Raw genomic sequence first — 15,307 nt, 5'->3', positions numbered from 1 at the left:
GAGAAATACAATGCTGATTTCATGCATGTTTCACAAAGACAAAAGGAAAGAACAGAGTATAATCCTGCCTTTGGATCCAGAAGCTGTTCACACTACTCATTTTAATATATTTTTAATAAATAGAACAATTTTCTTTTTTGCTCTGCTTTTGGCTTATCATAGCACACTTCTCCAAAAAGTATTTACAGAGGAAAGGATGTCTGAAGGAATTTTATGTGCAAATAAACAAACATGCCTAGACAGGCATGAATGAATTTCCATACTAATATTTATCCTCATATTTGTGCAGCCAAATGCCAACCCCTTAAATTCTAAAAATAAATAACTAAGGTGCAAAATACCATCCATCCACAAAACACAATACAATAAGAGGGCTGGACCTTCAGCTGTAAATGCACCATTGCTTTCTTTAGCAGGCTATTTGGAGCACAAATGAGTGTCCATTGTTAGTCATTGCATCAGCAGGTGGCTGTAGGAATTACAAATACAGTACAACAGATACAATGAAAGGACATGAAATAAAGGAACAGCATAGTATGAAATTGTAGCCTAAAAATGTCTAAATAGGTAAAATTAGAACATTGTATATTGATTTTTAAAGAAAACTAACAGTTTTGAGTGGAAAGGTCAGTAAAGTTCCCATATCCCTTCTCTTTCTAAAGTGCCCACACAAGGAACAGACAAACTCGTTGCCAACAATTTCCAACTTGTTTTATTTATTAACCACTGCATCTTAGTAATCCCCCAACAACTAAAATAAACATATGTTAAAAATAAAAACAGTGAATAAAAGACAAATTAGGGAGTGAGTAGATGGATGGATGTACTAATGAGTGGATGAAGAGGTAGTTAGTTGGATACCCTGGTGAATGAATGTATGGATGAATGAGTGGAAGGATAGGTAGATGACTTGGTGGATAAATGAACTGATTGATGAATGGATGGTGGTTCCTTAGATGAATGGGTAGATTAATGAGTGGTTATATGGATGGTTTTGTGCATAAGGTGGATGGGTAGATGAATGAATTATGAATGGGTGAGTAGATGGATGGGAAGGTGGATGAATGGAAAAGAAAGACATGAGAAGAACAGGAACATATATAGACTTCTCCCAGGTGGCCCTTTTGGCTTTCAGTTTTATAGTACCTGTTTGAGTTGTGTTTCCGAGTTGACATGCACATCACATATTTCACAGTGAAATGTTTTGTTTTGGAGGCCCGTGTTTCCCTTATTAACAGGTCCTTTGCCCTTCATTCCTGCCCGAGGAAAGGCCTTGATAGTCCCACTTCCATTGCGAGCTTCTAGCATTGTTTTGTGCTTAGTACCTACCAGGGATATTTAGAAGAAAAAAAAAAAAAAGAGAAAAAATAGAAAGAAGAGAAAAATAGTATATTAATTACAGCCTTCAAATGGGACACCACACCTGAGGTGGTACTGAAATATATCCAGGACACGAGATTGAAAAAGGGATCTTTTGTTTCATAAGACAATATTAAATTATTATTAGCTTTTTAAAATTATAAACTTTTTAAACTTATCACATAAAGCACTATATGTAAGTAGTGTAATTCAATGACAGGTCTGGGGCAAAATTCAATGGGTGTGATTTTATGTCATTTATTCTTGGTACTAATATGACATAAATGATAGCTGATAAGGAGGGTTGACATGTTTGCTGAAGGTATGGTTGGAGTTGGTGTGTGTACCAAACATAATCATTTTAGGCATTATAGTTTTATACCATTAAATACCCACCTATGAACAGAATACAGACAAGCTTTCCTGTCTCTGTGTTTCAGGCTCAAAGAGGAAGAGTAATAATAGTGTACAGAACTCTTGAATATTCATAAAAAACAATGTTGTGAGTATGGTACAGATTACATCATGCTCAACAAGAGACAAATCCAGGAAAGAACTTCATAGTCATATTTTCCTCATTCCTAAAAAGCATTACTTCACCAAGTACACATAAAAAAAGTCCTTTCCTATAATGTAGGCTGCTCAATTTGATGATCACTGCTCCTAATGAACAGCTATCAAAGCACTCTTGTATCAAGGAAGAGAATGGGGACCTGCACGAAGAGTGTGTGCAATGATGCTTGAGCCACAGAGTGGGCTCATAGTGATGGCTGGAATGCCTCATTGCTTGTGTTTGGTGATCACCCTTGCAGTTTGGGGTATGCAAATGCTTCCCATGTCTTCTGAAGATGGAAGAGAGTAAGGGACACTATTTTCTCATGGAGCAAGCAAGACATATGTGGATGGCTGTCTGAACAGCTAATTTTTACAGATATTTCAGACAAAATGGAAAGCACTTATGAAGTCATTTTAGTTAATGTGTAAGCCAATTCTCATTCTGATTTTCATGATTGATACTTGTTCCACTTAGCTTCAAAGTCTTTGTGACTTGGAAGTTGGAAGTGGTATCTAATATGTAGAAAACATACATACATACATACATACATACATACACACACACACACACAGGAAAAAAAATCTAAAAATGTCACAAGAATGGTATAACAAACAAGTAACTCATCCTTGGCTCTCTAACTACCATTTGTCCTAAAATAGAGACAATTTTTGTGTACATAGTTGTAGAATGTCAGTTATCATAAATAGCTACTATATACCTTTCATAAGATTTTCAAAGTATGAACAAGCTGTGAAGGTAGCTACATTTGTGAAGGTAGCCTCATTTTCTCTAAATATAGTTAAACTTCAGAAGAAAAGAAGTATACTCTTAATTTTAAAGCATTTATGTATTTGAGAGAAAAATGTGCATTAACAACACAAACATCATGGCTATTAAAAAGTTACCTCATTTGCATTTCAGAGGCTATGCTAAAATTTCTCCTGCACACTGCCACCCTGAGTTCAGTGCTATTATTATCCCCTCTCTAGAGATGACAAAACAGGTGCTGAAAGGTCAGGTTACTGGCATGTGGTCATTAAGCAAACACCATTTGATGTCCCAGTAAACAGAAAATGAATTCCTAGCTATGTTTCCAAATACTAGGGACTCCCAAACCATTAGGGCAGAATGTGTGCTGTTTCCTGTGTGCTAAAGAAGAAAAAGGACTTAAACTTGCATACCCAAAATGCATGCTGAACATCACAAGTCCTCCAGGAACTCTTCAAGACCATTAACTATAAAATTAGTCTTTTGTCACCCAGATCCCCATATAGAATGTATCTTCTATGTTAATTACATTTATATTTTGTCTTTTGGAAAAATGAAACAATATCTTCACAAAAATCAATCACATAGAATGGTATCCATGGTGTCAGAGGATCAACCAAAGCCATATGTGTTTAAAAATTATAGTATTCCTGACATTCTGGCAGAAGGCTCTACTAGATGCCACACTAGCACCCAGATCCTGAAGTAACACCCCCCTAACACACACACACTTTTTGTTTTGTTTTGTTTTTCGAGACAGGGTTTCTCTGTATTGTGTTGGAGCCTGTCCTGGAACTCGCTCTGTAGGCCAGGCTGGCCTTGAATTCACAGAGATCTGCCTACCTCTGCCTCCAAAGTGCTGGGATTAAATGCATGCACTACCAACACCTGGTAGCCCCACCCCCAATTTTGGACTACCAATACTGCCCCAGAACCCTTGCAGCCTAACCCAAACAATTCCTCTTCTCCTCACTACTCTACTCTGCCCATATCTCCTGCCAGATCTCTAGCCCCCTACTGGCCTATAGGCTCCCCTGCCACCAGAAGTCCAGTCTCCAACTTGGGCAGAGACCCTCTACTCAAGCACAGGCCATTTTAGCAAGAAAACCACAGAGGAAACAGAAATAAAGGAATAAAACACAAATCCAACAAAGACAAACTAAAAAAAAAAAAAAATAATAATCACCTATACCTATAATCACTCCAAACCCAGTGTAAGAAGACAGGCCAATATGTTACCACCAGACCTCACCCATCCTAATACTGTAGGCACTGAATATTTCAACACAGCTAAAACACAAGTAAAAAAAAACTATAAAACCAACATTACAATGATGATAAATTCCCTTAAAGAGGAGCAGAACAAATTCCTTAAAGAAATCCAGGAAAACAAACAAACAAAGAACAATTGGAGGGAATGAATGAATACCTTAATGACAGCCAAGAAAAAAACAAACAGTTGATGGAAATGAATTAAACTGTTTAAAACATGAAAATAAAAATAGAAGCCATAAAAACACAAACTGAGGAAATTCTGAAAAATAAAAGTCTAGTTAAGTGATCAGGAACAATACACACCAGTATTAACCAACAGGATACAAGAGATTGGTAAGAGAATCTTGGGTGTTGAAGATACAATAGAACAAAAGACAAATCAGTCAAAGAAAATGTTAAATCTAAAATATCTCTGACAAAACATCCAGGATTTGTCAGACTATGAAAGACCAACTCTAAAATAATAGTAATAGAAGAAGAATCCCAGGTCAAAGACCCAGAAAATATTTTTAACAAAATCGTAGAAGAAAAATTTCCTAACCTAAAGAAGGTCATGCTTATAAAGGTAAAACAATGTTACAGAATACCAAATAGATTAGAACAGAAAAAAAATGCTTTCTCTACCTAATAAGCAAAACACTAAAACATGCAGAACAATAACAAAAGGAATATCAAAACTGCAAAAGAAAATGCTCAAGTAACATATTAAGCAGCCTTATTAGACTTATACCCAACTTCTCAGTGGAGCCCTTGAAAACCAGAAAGGCCTGGAGAGATGTCCTGAAGACTTTAAGAGAATGCAGTTGCCAGCCCATATTATTACACCCAGCAACATTTTAATCACCCTAAATGGAAAAAATAAGATATTCCATGATAAACACAAGTTTGAACAATAGCTATCCATAAATCTAACCCAGCAGAAGGGATTAGAAGTAAAAGTCCAACCTCAGTAGATTAACAATACCCACAACAACACAGGAAATAAATAATATCACACATACACACACACACACACACACACACACACTCTACCACCACCACCCCAACCATTGCCGCCACTGCCACCACCACCAACAACATAATAACAGGAATTAATAATCATTGCTCATTGACATATGTCAATATCAACAGACTCAATTTGTCAAGAAAAAGACACAGACTAAACAAATGAATGGGAAAACAGGATCAATTCTTCTGCTACATACAAGAAGCATAACTGAACATCAAAGATAGGGATCACTTCAGAGTAAAGGGTTGGAACAAGATTTTCCAAGTATGTGAACCTAAGAAACAAGCTAGTGTAGCCACCCAAATAGCTAATAGAGCATACTTCAAACCAGGCTCATCAAAAGGCACAGATTATATTTTATACTTATCAAAAGAAAAGTCAACCTAGATGATTATTTTTTAATTTGTAACATCTATGCTCTAAATACAAGGGCTTAAATCACACACTGACCCACACACAACTTAAAGTGAAAGACTTCAAAACACAACTCTTACCAACAGACAGGTCATTCAGACAAAAACAAAAGCTAACAGGCATTATGAACCAAATTGGCATAATAGATAGCTATAGAACACTTTACCCAAACAAAAAGAATACCTTTTCTTTTCAGTATTTCATGGAACATTCTCCAAAACTCACAATGTACTAGGTTGCAAAGCAAATCTCAACAGATACAAAAATTTGAAATAACCCCCCATGCAACCTATCAGACTACCATGTAGTAGATTTCAGCAACAACAGAAAGCCTACAAACTCATGGAAACACAACTCTCTACTAAATGACTACTGTGTCAAGGAAGAAATAAAGGAAGAAATGAAAGACTTCCTAGAATTCAGTCAAAATGGATGAATAGCATACCAAAATGTATGGGGCACAATGGAATTGTTCTAGGAGGAAAGTTCACAGCACTAAGTGCTTTCAAACACACCCAAGAGGAGTAGATAGCAGGTAATACTCAAGCTAAGGGCCAAAATCAATCAATAAAACAGAAATAAAGAGAACAATATAAAGTACCAATGAAAGAAAGTTGTTTTTTGAGGAGAAAAAAAATCAACAAAATAGACAAACCCTTACCCAAACTAAATGACAGAAAAACTATATATATATATATATGTATATATATATATATGTATATATGTGTATATATATGTATGTATATATATGTATATATATATTATATATAAATTAATGAAACCATTAATGAAAATGGTGACATAACAGTAGTCCCTGAGGAAATCCAAAAAAACATGTAGCACATCTCCACAATGGAATACTACTCTGCAGAAAAAAATAATGGTATCTTGAAAATCATAGGCAAGTGGATGGCACTTGAAGAAACCATCCTGAATGAGGTAACCCAGTCACAAAAAGAGGAACACAGTATGTACTCACTCATATATGGATTTTAGACATAGAGCAAAGGATCACCAGCCTATAATTCATACCACCAGAGGAACTAGGATACAAGATGTATTCTAAGAGATTCATATAAGATCCCTCACAGAACCGGGAAGGGACAAGTTCCCCAGAGCACAGGGGAAGTGGGGGGGGGGGCGAATGTAGAGAGAAGCAGGAGAAAATGAGGGGGAGGAAAGGAAAATAAGTGTGACTAGGAAGATTGAGCCCAGTTAGGAATAGAAGACAGGAGAGAGAGAGAGAGAGAGAGAGAGAGAGAGAGAGAGAGAGAGAGAGAGAGAGGGAGAACATAAAAGAGGGAGCCAATATTGATTTAAAGATAAAATTTAACACAAAGAAAGGTCTAGAGACCTACAAAACTGCTGCCAACTAACAATTTGAGCTCCCGTGGAAAGGCTACCATAAATGCCCTTCCAGGAGAGTGAGATCAACAACTAACTTATCCATGGAGCCCTGTTGGAAACAGGAGCAAACACCCATAAACACTGAGTTGAAGTAGAACCCAGATGCAGATTGAGAGGACAAGACCAGGTGACAGAAACACATAAAGACAGCTTAACTAAACAAGGAGGAGCTAACGGGCCACCAGACTGATAGCTGGGAAGCCAGCATGGGACTGACTCAGGCCCCCCTGAACATGGGTCTCAGCCAGAAGGACTGAGCAGTCTAAGGAACCTCAGACAGTGGAACCAGTATGTATCCCTGGTGCACAAAAGGACTTTGCGAACACATCCCCCATGGAGGGATAACTGCCTTAACCTAGGGACTGGAGAGAAGCCCTAGTCCCTACTTCACATGACCTGTGAGAGCCAACTGGATGGCATTCCCCTACATAAGGAATTGGAGTGGGGGGATGGGAGGGGAGGGTGGTTAGAGTGCATGTGAGAGGGCAGAGAGGGTAAAAGTGAGGGAAGGAGGGAAGTAGGGAGGGAGAGAGGGAGAAAGGGAGGGAGGGAGGTGTAGTGAGGTAGTCCTTCTGTAGCACTGACCACGCCCATTGGGGGGTGGAGCAATGGGCGGAGAGGACCTGAGGAAGGAGGTCGGAGGGGGCCAGGAAGGCGCTCTCTCTTTCTGGCGTGACTCGGACAGGAGAGGATTGGGTTGAATTTCCTGGTGTTTATCTGTCTAGGTTGTAAGTTATTTTTCCCTGAATAAACATTTATTCGGCCTATTTGTTTATCCTGATCCTTATTTACCACAATATCTGGTGTCAGAAGCGGGATTTACCTGGGTTTTGCCCCCAGGCGGCAGAAGCCGCCCCCCTCCCCCACCTTCCCCAACGGGCAGGGTTTAACCAGGTGGACTCACCACAGCTTTGGGACATTTGCCTCTTCCTTACTGCAAAGGAGATCTTTGCCGCTAAAGCAGACCTGAGAAGGCACTTACCGCTTAACATTTTTTGCCCATTTCCGCACGGGACTTTGCATTTGCGCAGAGCCGCTCGGCAGCACCCACCCGGCAGCACTGCCCGGCTTGCACGCTTTTCGTCTTGTGTTACAAGTAACTCCAAAAGTCCCCTTTTAACAAAATTCTGCTTGCCATAGTTTGTTAACAACTTTTTACAGGAACCGGGATCAGACGAGCCTCGGCGGCTAGGCGCTATTTGGTGACACACCTCCAGGCGTAGCTACCACAAGCTGAGATATGACTAAGCCCCCTTTCCCTACCCTTGAAATTTTGGGATAATAGTCATCGTCTTTGGGTTGGTTTTAGTTATTTGGGATTGGGTGATGCTTACACTCGGGTTTATCTTTTAGACAGGAATAGGGAATGGTTGGTAAAGGTATGGTTTAGATGGGATATAGGTAGATTAGCCTATTTTCTTGAGAATTTGAGTAAGAATGAGATAGTATTTTACAGCTTACATTGTTGTGTATTCTTATGTGATAAGCTATGTAAAATTAAGTTTATATTTTGTTATATTGTGTTAAATGTTTCCACTTATAATATTTTATGCACATTATTTTTTACCATATTCTATGTATGTATACTTTTCCTGTATTCAAGACATTTTGTATATTGATACAATTTGGGATATTTATCTTGCTGCCCTTTATAGTTCTACCTCTTGTCTTGACACTTATACTCTACCTCTATTTTAGGGATTTACATGTAGGTATATGTAAATAGTTATATTGTTTAATATTTGTTCCTGCTTTACTCAGTAAAGTTTTAATCAGTCTTTTTAGCTAAGTTCCCGAGTATTACAGATTATCTTCACTCACATTTCCTGTACCTATGAGATTAGTCAGATATAGATGCTTAATCTTCAATCACTTCATAGACATGCAGAACATGGCATTTAAATGTTTTAATATTAGTACTCCATTGACATGAGACACTGTTGCTCATGACAGCACCGTGCACTTTCCTGAAAATATGTTGGACACTGTTGTTGCTCCTGCTGGAGTTCAATCTCGCCTCAGCTAATGGCCTGTTGGGCATAGAATTGCCCCCACCTTGACCACTGATTTGGACATGCAGTCCTATGTGCTTGCAGGAGACAAATATAAAAGACTGCTTGACCTTGCCAAGTCAGGGTAAGACAGCCATTCTATTTCCCTGCTGTTGTTGTGGTCTGTCAAGTTCTCTTGGCCTTAGCCAAATCTGGGTGTACCAACGTCGCTGTGAGACCTAGGGTGACTGTTCAGGTGGCTTGCTGTTTCTGTCCTTGCTACACCTTTTGAAAGTTGTCCATCCGCATTTCCTGTCTACTCTAGTATTGTTAATTTCCTTCTCATGTCTTGATGAGGTTGAAGATTAAACTATCACAACTATTATTCTCTCTTCCTAGTTAGATATATTAGGTACTAGACTTATGTTTTCCAGCTTAGGACAACTCTATTGTAAACTCCATTATGCCCTCACCCTAGGACTAGATATGTAGGTCATTTTGTTCTCGATTTTCCTTTTCTTAGAGCACACTTGTTATTCACTGTTTTGTATATAGTTTTGTATTAAGCCTAAATCTTTTCTTTAGACTAAAAGGGAATTGTAGTGAGGTAGTCCTTCTGTAGCACTGACCACGCCCATTGGGGGTGGAGCAATGGGCGGAGAGGACCTGAGGAAGGAGGTCGGAGGGGGCCAGGAAGGCGCTCTCTTGCTGGCGTGACTCGGACAGGAGAGGATCGGGTTGAATTTCCTGGTGTTCATCTGTCTAGGTTGTAAGTTATTTCTCCCTGAATAAACGTCTATTCGGCCTATTTGTTTATCCTGATCCTTATTTACCACAATAGGGAGGGAGAGGGAACTGGGATAGACATGTAAAATAGTAAATTAAATATTTAAAAAAAAATGCTTTGACTCCAAAATTTAAGTTGAAGGACAAGTTACTAGGGAAAAGTATTTCTATTTTTGTTTCCACAGAAAATGAAAAGCTGTGGATTCCTTCCAGATTAATGTGGTTTGATCAAGCCAGACTCCTACATTCAAAACAGCTGGACAAAGCAGCCTTACAGACTACAGCCAGGATTTCTGCATCTTCTTAGAATCCTCGATGACAGCGCCCCTTACCAGCAGGAAGTAGTTTGGAAAGAACGACGCCCAAATTTTCAAATATTGTCTAAAAATATTTGTTTTCAGTTAAATGGACTTGGTTGTATATATAAAAAAATTAGGTCATACTTCAAAAACCTGTACTCCACAAAATTGGAAAATCTAAAAAAAAAATAATGAACAAATGTCTTCATAGACACCAATTACCGAAGTTTAATCAAGTGCAGAGAAACACTTTAAATAGTCCTATAATACCTAGGGAAATAGAAACAGTCATTAAAATTTTCCAACCAAAAGACCTAGAGCCAGACAGGTTTAGCACAGAATTATATCAGACTTTCAAAGAAGACCTAATATCAATACTTCTTAAATTATGAAGCAACGTGAAAACTGAAGAAACATTACCAAATTAATTTTATAAGGCCATAGTCATCCTAATATTCAAACCACAAAAAAAATCAAAAAAGAGAATAACAAAAACAATTTCCCTAATAAACATTGATGCAGAAATATTCAATAAAATACTTGTAAACCTAATCCAAGAACACATCAAAAAGATCACACATCATCATCAAAGGGGCTTCATCCCAGTGATGTGGGGATTGCTCAACATATCTGTCAATTTAATACCCTAAATAAACTATTAGAAAATGATCATCTAATTAGATGCTCGAAAAGCCTTTGACAAAAATCTAGTACCTCTCAGTATCCTTGGAGAGGTCAGGGATTCAGAGAGATAAATAAACATAATAAATGTAATTTACAACAAGCATATAGTTAACATGAAAATAAATGCGAAGAAATTCAAAGCAATTCCTCTAAAATCAGGAACCAGAAAAGGCTGTCCACTCTGTCCTTATCTATTCAATATAGTATTTTAAGTTCTATCTACAGCAATTAGAAAACTAAAGTAGATGACAGGGATACAAACTGGAAAGGAAGAAGTCAAAATATTGCTATTTGCATATTATATTATAGTAAATATAGCCACCCAAAAATTATATCTGAGAATATATTCAGTAATCTGGCAGGCTACAAAAGTAATTAAACATAAAAATTAGTAGCCCTCCTATATATAAATAACAAACTGGCTGAGAAAGTAATCAGGAAAGCAACACCCTTCACAATAATCATGAATAACTCAAAAAAAATTAGAATAACTCTAACACAAACAGTGGAATACCTTTAAGATAATAACTTTAAGCCTTTAAGAAGGAAACTGATAATATCAGAAAATGGAAAGATCTCCCATGCTCATGGATTTGCAAAAATGGCCATCCTACAAAAATCAATCTAAAGATTCAACACAATCCCCATCATAATTCCAACACAATTCTTTACAGACCTTGAAAAAGCAATACTCCATTTCATATAGAAAAACAAACATAAAACATGATATCTAAAACAATCCATTCAATAAAAAAATGTCTAAAGGTATCACCATCTCTGATTTAAAGCTCTACTGCAGAGCTATAATATTAAAAAAATTGCCATCATATTGGCATATAAACAAACAAGTGGCTCAATGGAGTTGAGTTGAAGACAAAGATGTAAATCCACATACCTCTGGCCACCTGTTTTTTTGACAAAGAAGCCAAAATTACACAATGGAAAAAAGAACATCTTCAACAAATGGTACTGGTCTAACTGGTCACTGGCCTTTAGAAGAATGCAATTTGATCCATATCTATCATCCTGCACAAAACTCAAGTCCAAGTGGATCAAAGATATCAACATAAAACCAAATATACTAAATGTGATAGAAGAGAACATGGGAAATGGCATTGGCACAGGAGACAATATCCTCAACAGAACGCCAATAGTATAGGCACTAAGATCAACAATAAATAGGATCTCATGAAACTGAGAAGATTCTATAAGGCAAAGGACACAGTCCACAAGGCAAAAAGGAAATCTACAAAATGGGAAAAGATCTTCACCAACCCCACATCTGACAGAGGGCTAATATCCAAAATATATAAGCAACTCAAGAAACTAGACTTCAACAACCAATAATCGAATTACAAAATGGGGTACAGGTCTAAACAGAGAGCTCTCAACAGAAGAATTCCAAATGATCAAAAAGCACTTGAAGAAATGTTCAATACCATTAAACATCAGGGAAATGAAAATCAAAATCACTTTGAGATTCTCTTAACACCTGTCAGAATGTCAAATACAAGTGATAGCTCATTCTGGAGAGGATGTGAAGCAAAGGGAACACTCCTTCATTTCTGGTAGTATAAACTTGTATAGCCACCATGCAAGTCCATATGGATATTTCTTAGAAAATTAGCAATTGATCTACTCTAAATCCAGTTTTAGCATTCCTGAGCACATACCCATCCTACCACAAGGACACTTGCTCCACCATATTCATAGCAATTTTATTTGTAAGAGCCAGAAACTGGAAATATCCTAGATGTCCCTCAACTAAAGAATGGATAAAGAAAATGTGGTACATTTACACAATGGAGTATTACTCAGTTGTTTAAAAAAAAAAAAAGTCATGAAATATATAGGCAATATAGGCAAATTGGTGGAAAAAGAGAAAACCATTCTGGGTGAGGTAACCCAGACCCAAAAGACTAACAAGGTATTACTCAATTATAAATGACTATTGGCTATAAAATAAATCCACAAATCCAAAGAGGCTAAATAACAAGGAAGCCCCAAGTGAGGATAAATTTGTGAGGGAAAACACAATAGATTTTGTGGGTAGACTGGGGACAGTGGGGATAGAAATGATATGGATTAGGTGGGAATGTGAGGAAGAAAATACTAAGAGAGATGATTTGAATTGGGGGAGGGGGGTTGTATTTCAGAAACAAGGTAAAAACCTAGTGCAATAGAAACTCCCAGGAATTCATGAAAGTGACCTTAGGGAGACTCCTAGTAAAGGGGGATATGGAACCTGAACAAACCATCTTCTGTAACCACGCAAGGCTTTCACTGGAAGGATTGGGAGACAAAGCAAGACACAAAACCTCCTACCTACAATTAGTCCTTCCTTCAAGATATGCTGGGGTAAAGGTTGCACAGAACGTGTGGGAGTCACCATCCAATTACTGATCCAAATTGAAACCACAAGAGGGAGCCCCTGCCTGATACTCCTTGTAGAGCCAAGAACCAAAGTCTGGATAGCCCAGAAAACAAGGATAGGATCAAACATAATCTGAATTAGAAAAGAAGTCAATAGGTGAAATGATTCCTAATGATACTCTGCTATGGTTGAAGAACAGAACATAGTATAATTATCATCAGAGATGTTTCTTCCAACCAACAGTGGTAGCAGATACAGAGATCCATAGTCAAACAATAGACAGAGCTTTGGGAATCCTATAGAAGACAATGTGGAAGGATTGTAGTAACTAGACACCACAACAAAAACAGCCCATAGAATCAACTAACCAGGGCTCATGGGGCTCACAAAGCCTCAACAGACAATCAGGAAGCCTGTAGGGGTCTAACCTATGTTCTCTGTATATATGTTGTAGTTTAGTGTTCTTGGTGGACTCCTAACAGTGGGAGTAGGGGCTTTTTCTACTCTTTTGCCTGCTTTTGGGACCTCTTCTTTCCTATTGGGCTGCCTCATCCAACCTTAACATGAGATGTTCCTAGTTTTTTTATAACTTAACATGCCATGTTCAGTTGATACTCCTTGGAGGTCTGCCCTTTTCCTAAGGAAAATGAGGAGGAGTAGGTCTTGAGGAGAGGGAATTTGGGGAGGGGGGTAGACTATTGAGGAGAGAGGGAAACTGCAGTTTGGAATGAATATATGAGAGAAGGAGAAATTTATAAAAAAAAAAAATGTAGTACTTCTGCTAGTTCCCCAGTTTTACCAAGAACAAATATAAACTGAAATTTGATAAGAGCTGAGACAAGTAAAAGGCAATATGTCAAAGAGAAGGCCTTAGCAGAAAAAGAGGGCCCCCAACCAAAAAAGGACAGCTATGTTAATAGAATGCCAGGGGTGAAGGTGAGATGGGGTTATAACACAAAGTGTACAATGAGTCAAGAGTCTGAGACATCTTAGTAAACTCTGTGTAGTCTGTAGGTCCCAGTGGTCAGATGTGATAGAAAAAAAAAAAAAAAAGAAAAAAAGAAATCAGGGAACCCTAATAAACTCATAAGCAGATGAACAGACATCCACAAGATTCTTTCAGTCAGAGTGCCCTAGAATTGTGAACGTGGGAATACCAAGGGATTTCCCCATGAAATACCCTGTGACTGTCCCAACACAAGAAGAACATGGACAGGACATGACACCATGCTTTCATGTCCTTCTTCAAAAGCATAACCCCTACTCAACAGTCAATAGGTAAACCAGCAGCACACTTCCATAATGCCATGAGAGATGCTTAATTGTCTGTGAAAGCAGTGTAATTTTTATTATTTTTAACATAAACTGGTGTGGTAGTTCTAATAAGAATGTCTCCCATAGGCTCACATATTTGAATGCTTGGCCATCAGGGAGTAAGTGGCACTTGAGAGGAATTAGGAAATGTGGCTTTTAGGAGGAAATATGTCACTGTAGGTGAACTTCGGTCTTTCAAAAGCCGAAAGTAGTTCCTTCCGCCCTCACTCCCTCTCTTCTTCCCTCCCTTCCTTTTCCCTTTTTCTCCTTCACATGTGGATTCAGATGTAGAATTGTCAGCTAAGATGTCACTGTGTGCCGTCAGGCTTTCTGCCAGGACGATAATATACTAAACTTCTGAAACTGTAAGAAAGCCCTAATTAAATGTTTTCTTTTATAGTTTGCCATAGTCATAGTGTCTCTTCAAAGAACTAGACACTAGGACAATTAGTTTGATTTTGTTTCTTATGTATTTCTCATTTCTCATTTTTTTTTTCACACAGACTCTCAATGTATAAGATATCCATGGTTGGCAATAAACTTACAATTCTCCAATACCAGCCCCCTAAACACTGAGATGACAGGCATATACCATTTCACACAGGTCTTTTTAATTTGTTCAAAGAAGTTATTGTTATATTATATATATTTCATAGCAAACTCCCAAAACTCAAAAAGTTCAATGCCTGCCCATATGCCACTATAAGGCTCCATGCCCCAGAAGAAACACACTACTGTGGGGAAATTCTCAGGAATGTTCTAAGTCAATGACTTCACTGGAGGCACCACCACTCCTTTCCACATGAGGCCACATTTATCAAGAATATTCATTTAAATACATAGCCACAAAATATATGTTGTTACAGATCTGAAGACCTTTCAACTGTTTGTTACCCAATAAAAAGACAATGGATTTGAAATAGTCAAATCCTAAGCATTCTCAGGAATGTACTAGTTCTTTTTATCCAGTAAGTAAACCCACTCATTCACTGCATAGTCTTGCAAACACATTTCTAAAATACAGCGCTGTTATTTTGTGTAATTGAAATGTCTCCAGTGGTAAGGAGTGCA

The 15,307-nt window shown here is 37.9% G+C and overlaps 1 protein-coding gene across 3 annotated transcripts in view; it reads right to left on the bottom strand.

Moving 5' to 3' along the window:
- Znf385d (zinc finger protein 385D) overlaps positions 1-15,307 on the bottom strand; it is a 653,823-nt gene that overhangs the window by 1,640 nt on the left and 636,876 nt on the right. For all 3 annotated transcript variants that reach the window (XM_051206780.1, XM_051206781.1, XM_051206782.1), the window contains exon 6: positions 1,147-1,325. In XM_051206780.1, the coding sequence (XP_051062737.1) occupies positions 1,147-1,325 (179 nt within the window). The remainder of the gene's footprint in view (positions 1-1,146; positions 1,326-15,307) is intronic.

This window comes from Phodopus roborovskii, unplaced genomic scaffold (assembly GCF_943737965.1).
Source record: "Phodopus roborovskii unplaced genomic scaffold, PHOROB, whole genome shotgun sequence".
In the NCBI taxonomy this organism is placed as follows: Eukaryota; Metazoa; Chordata; class Mammalia; order Rodentia; family Cricetidae; genus Phodopus; species Phodopus roborovskii.
This window is presented reverse-complemented; position numbering and strand designations above follow the sequence as displayed.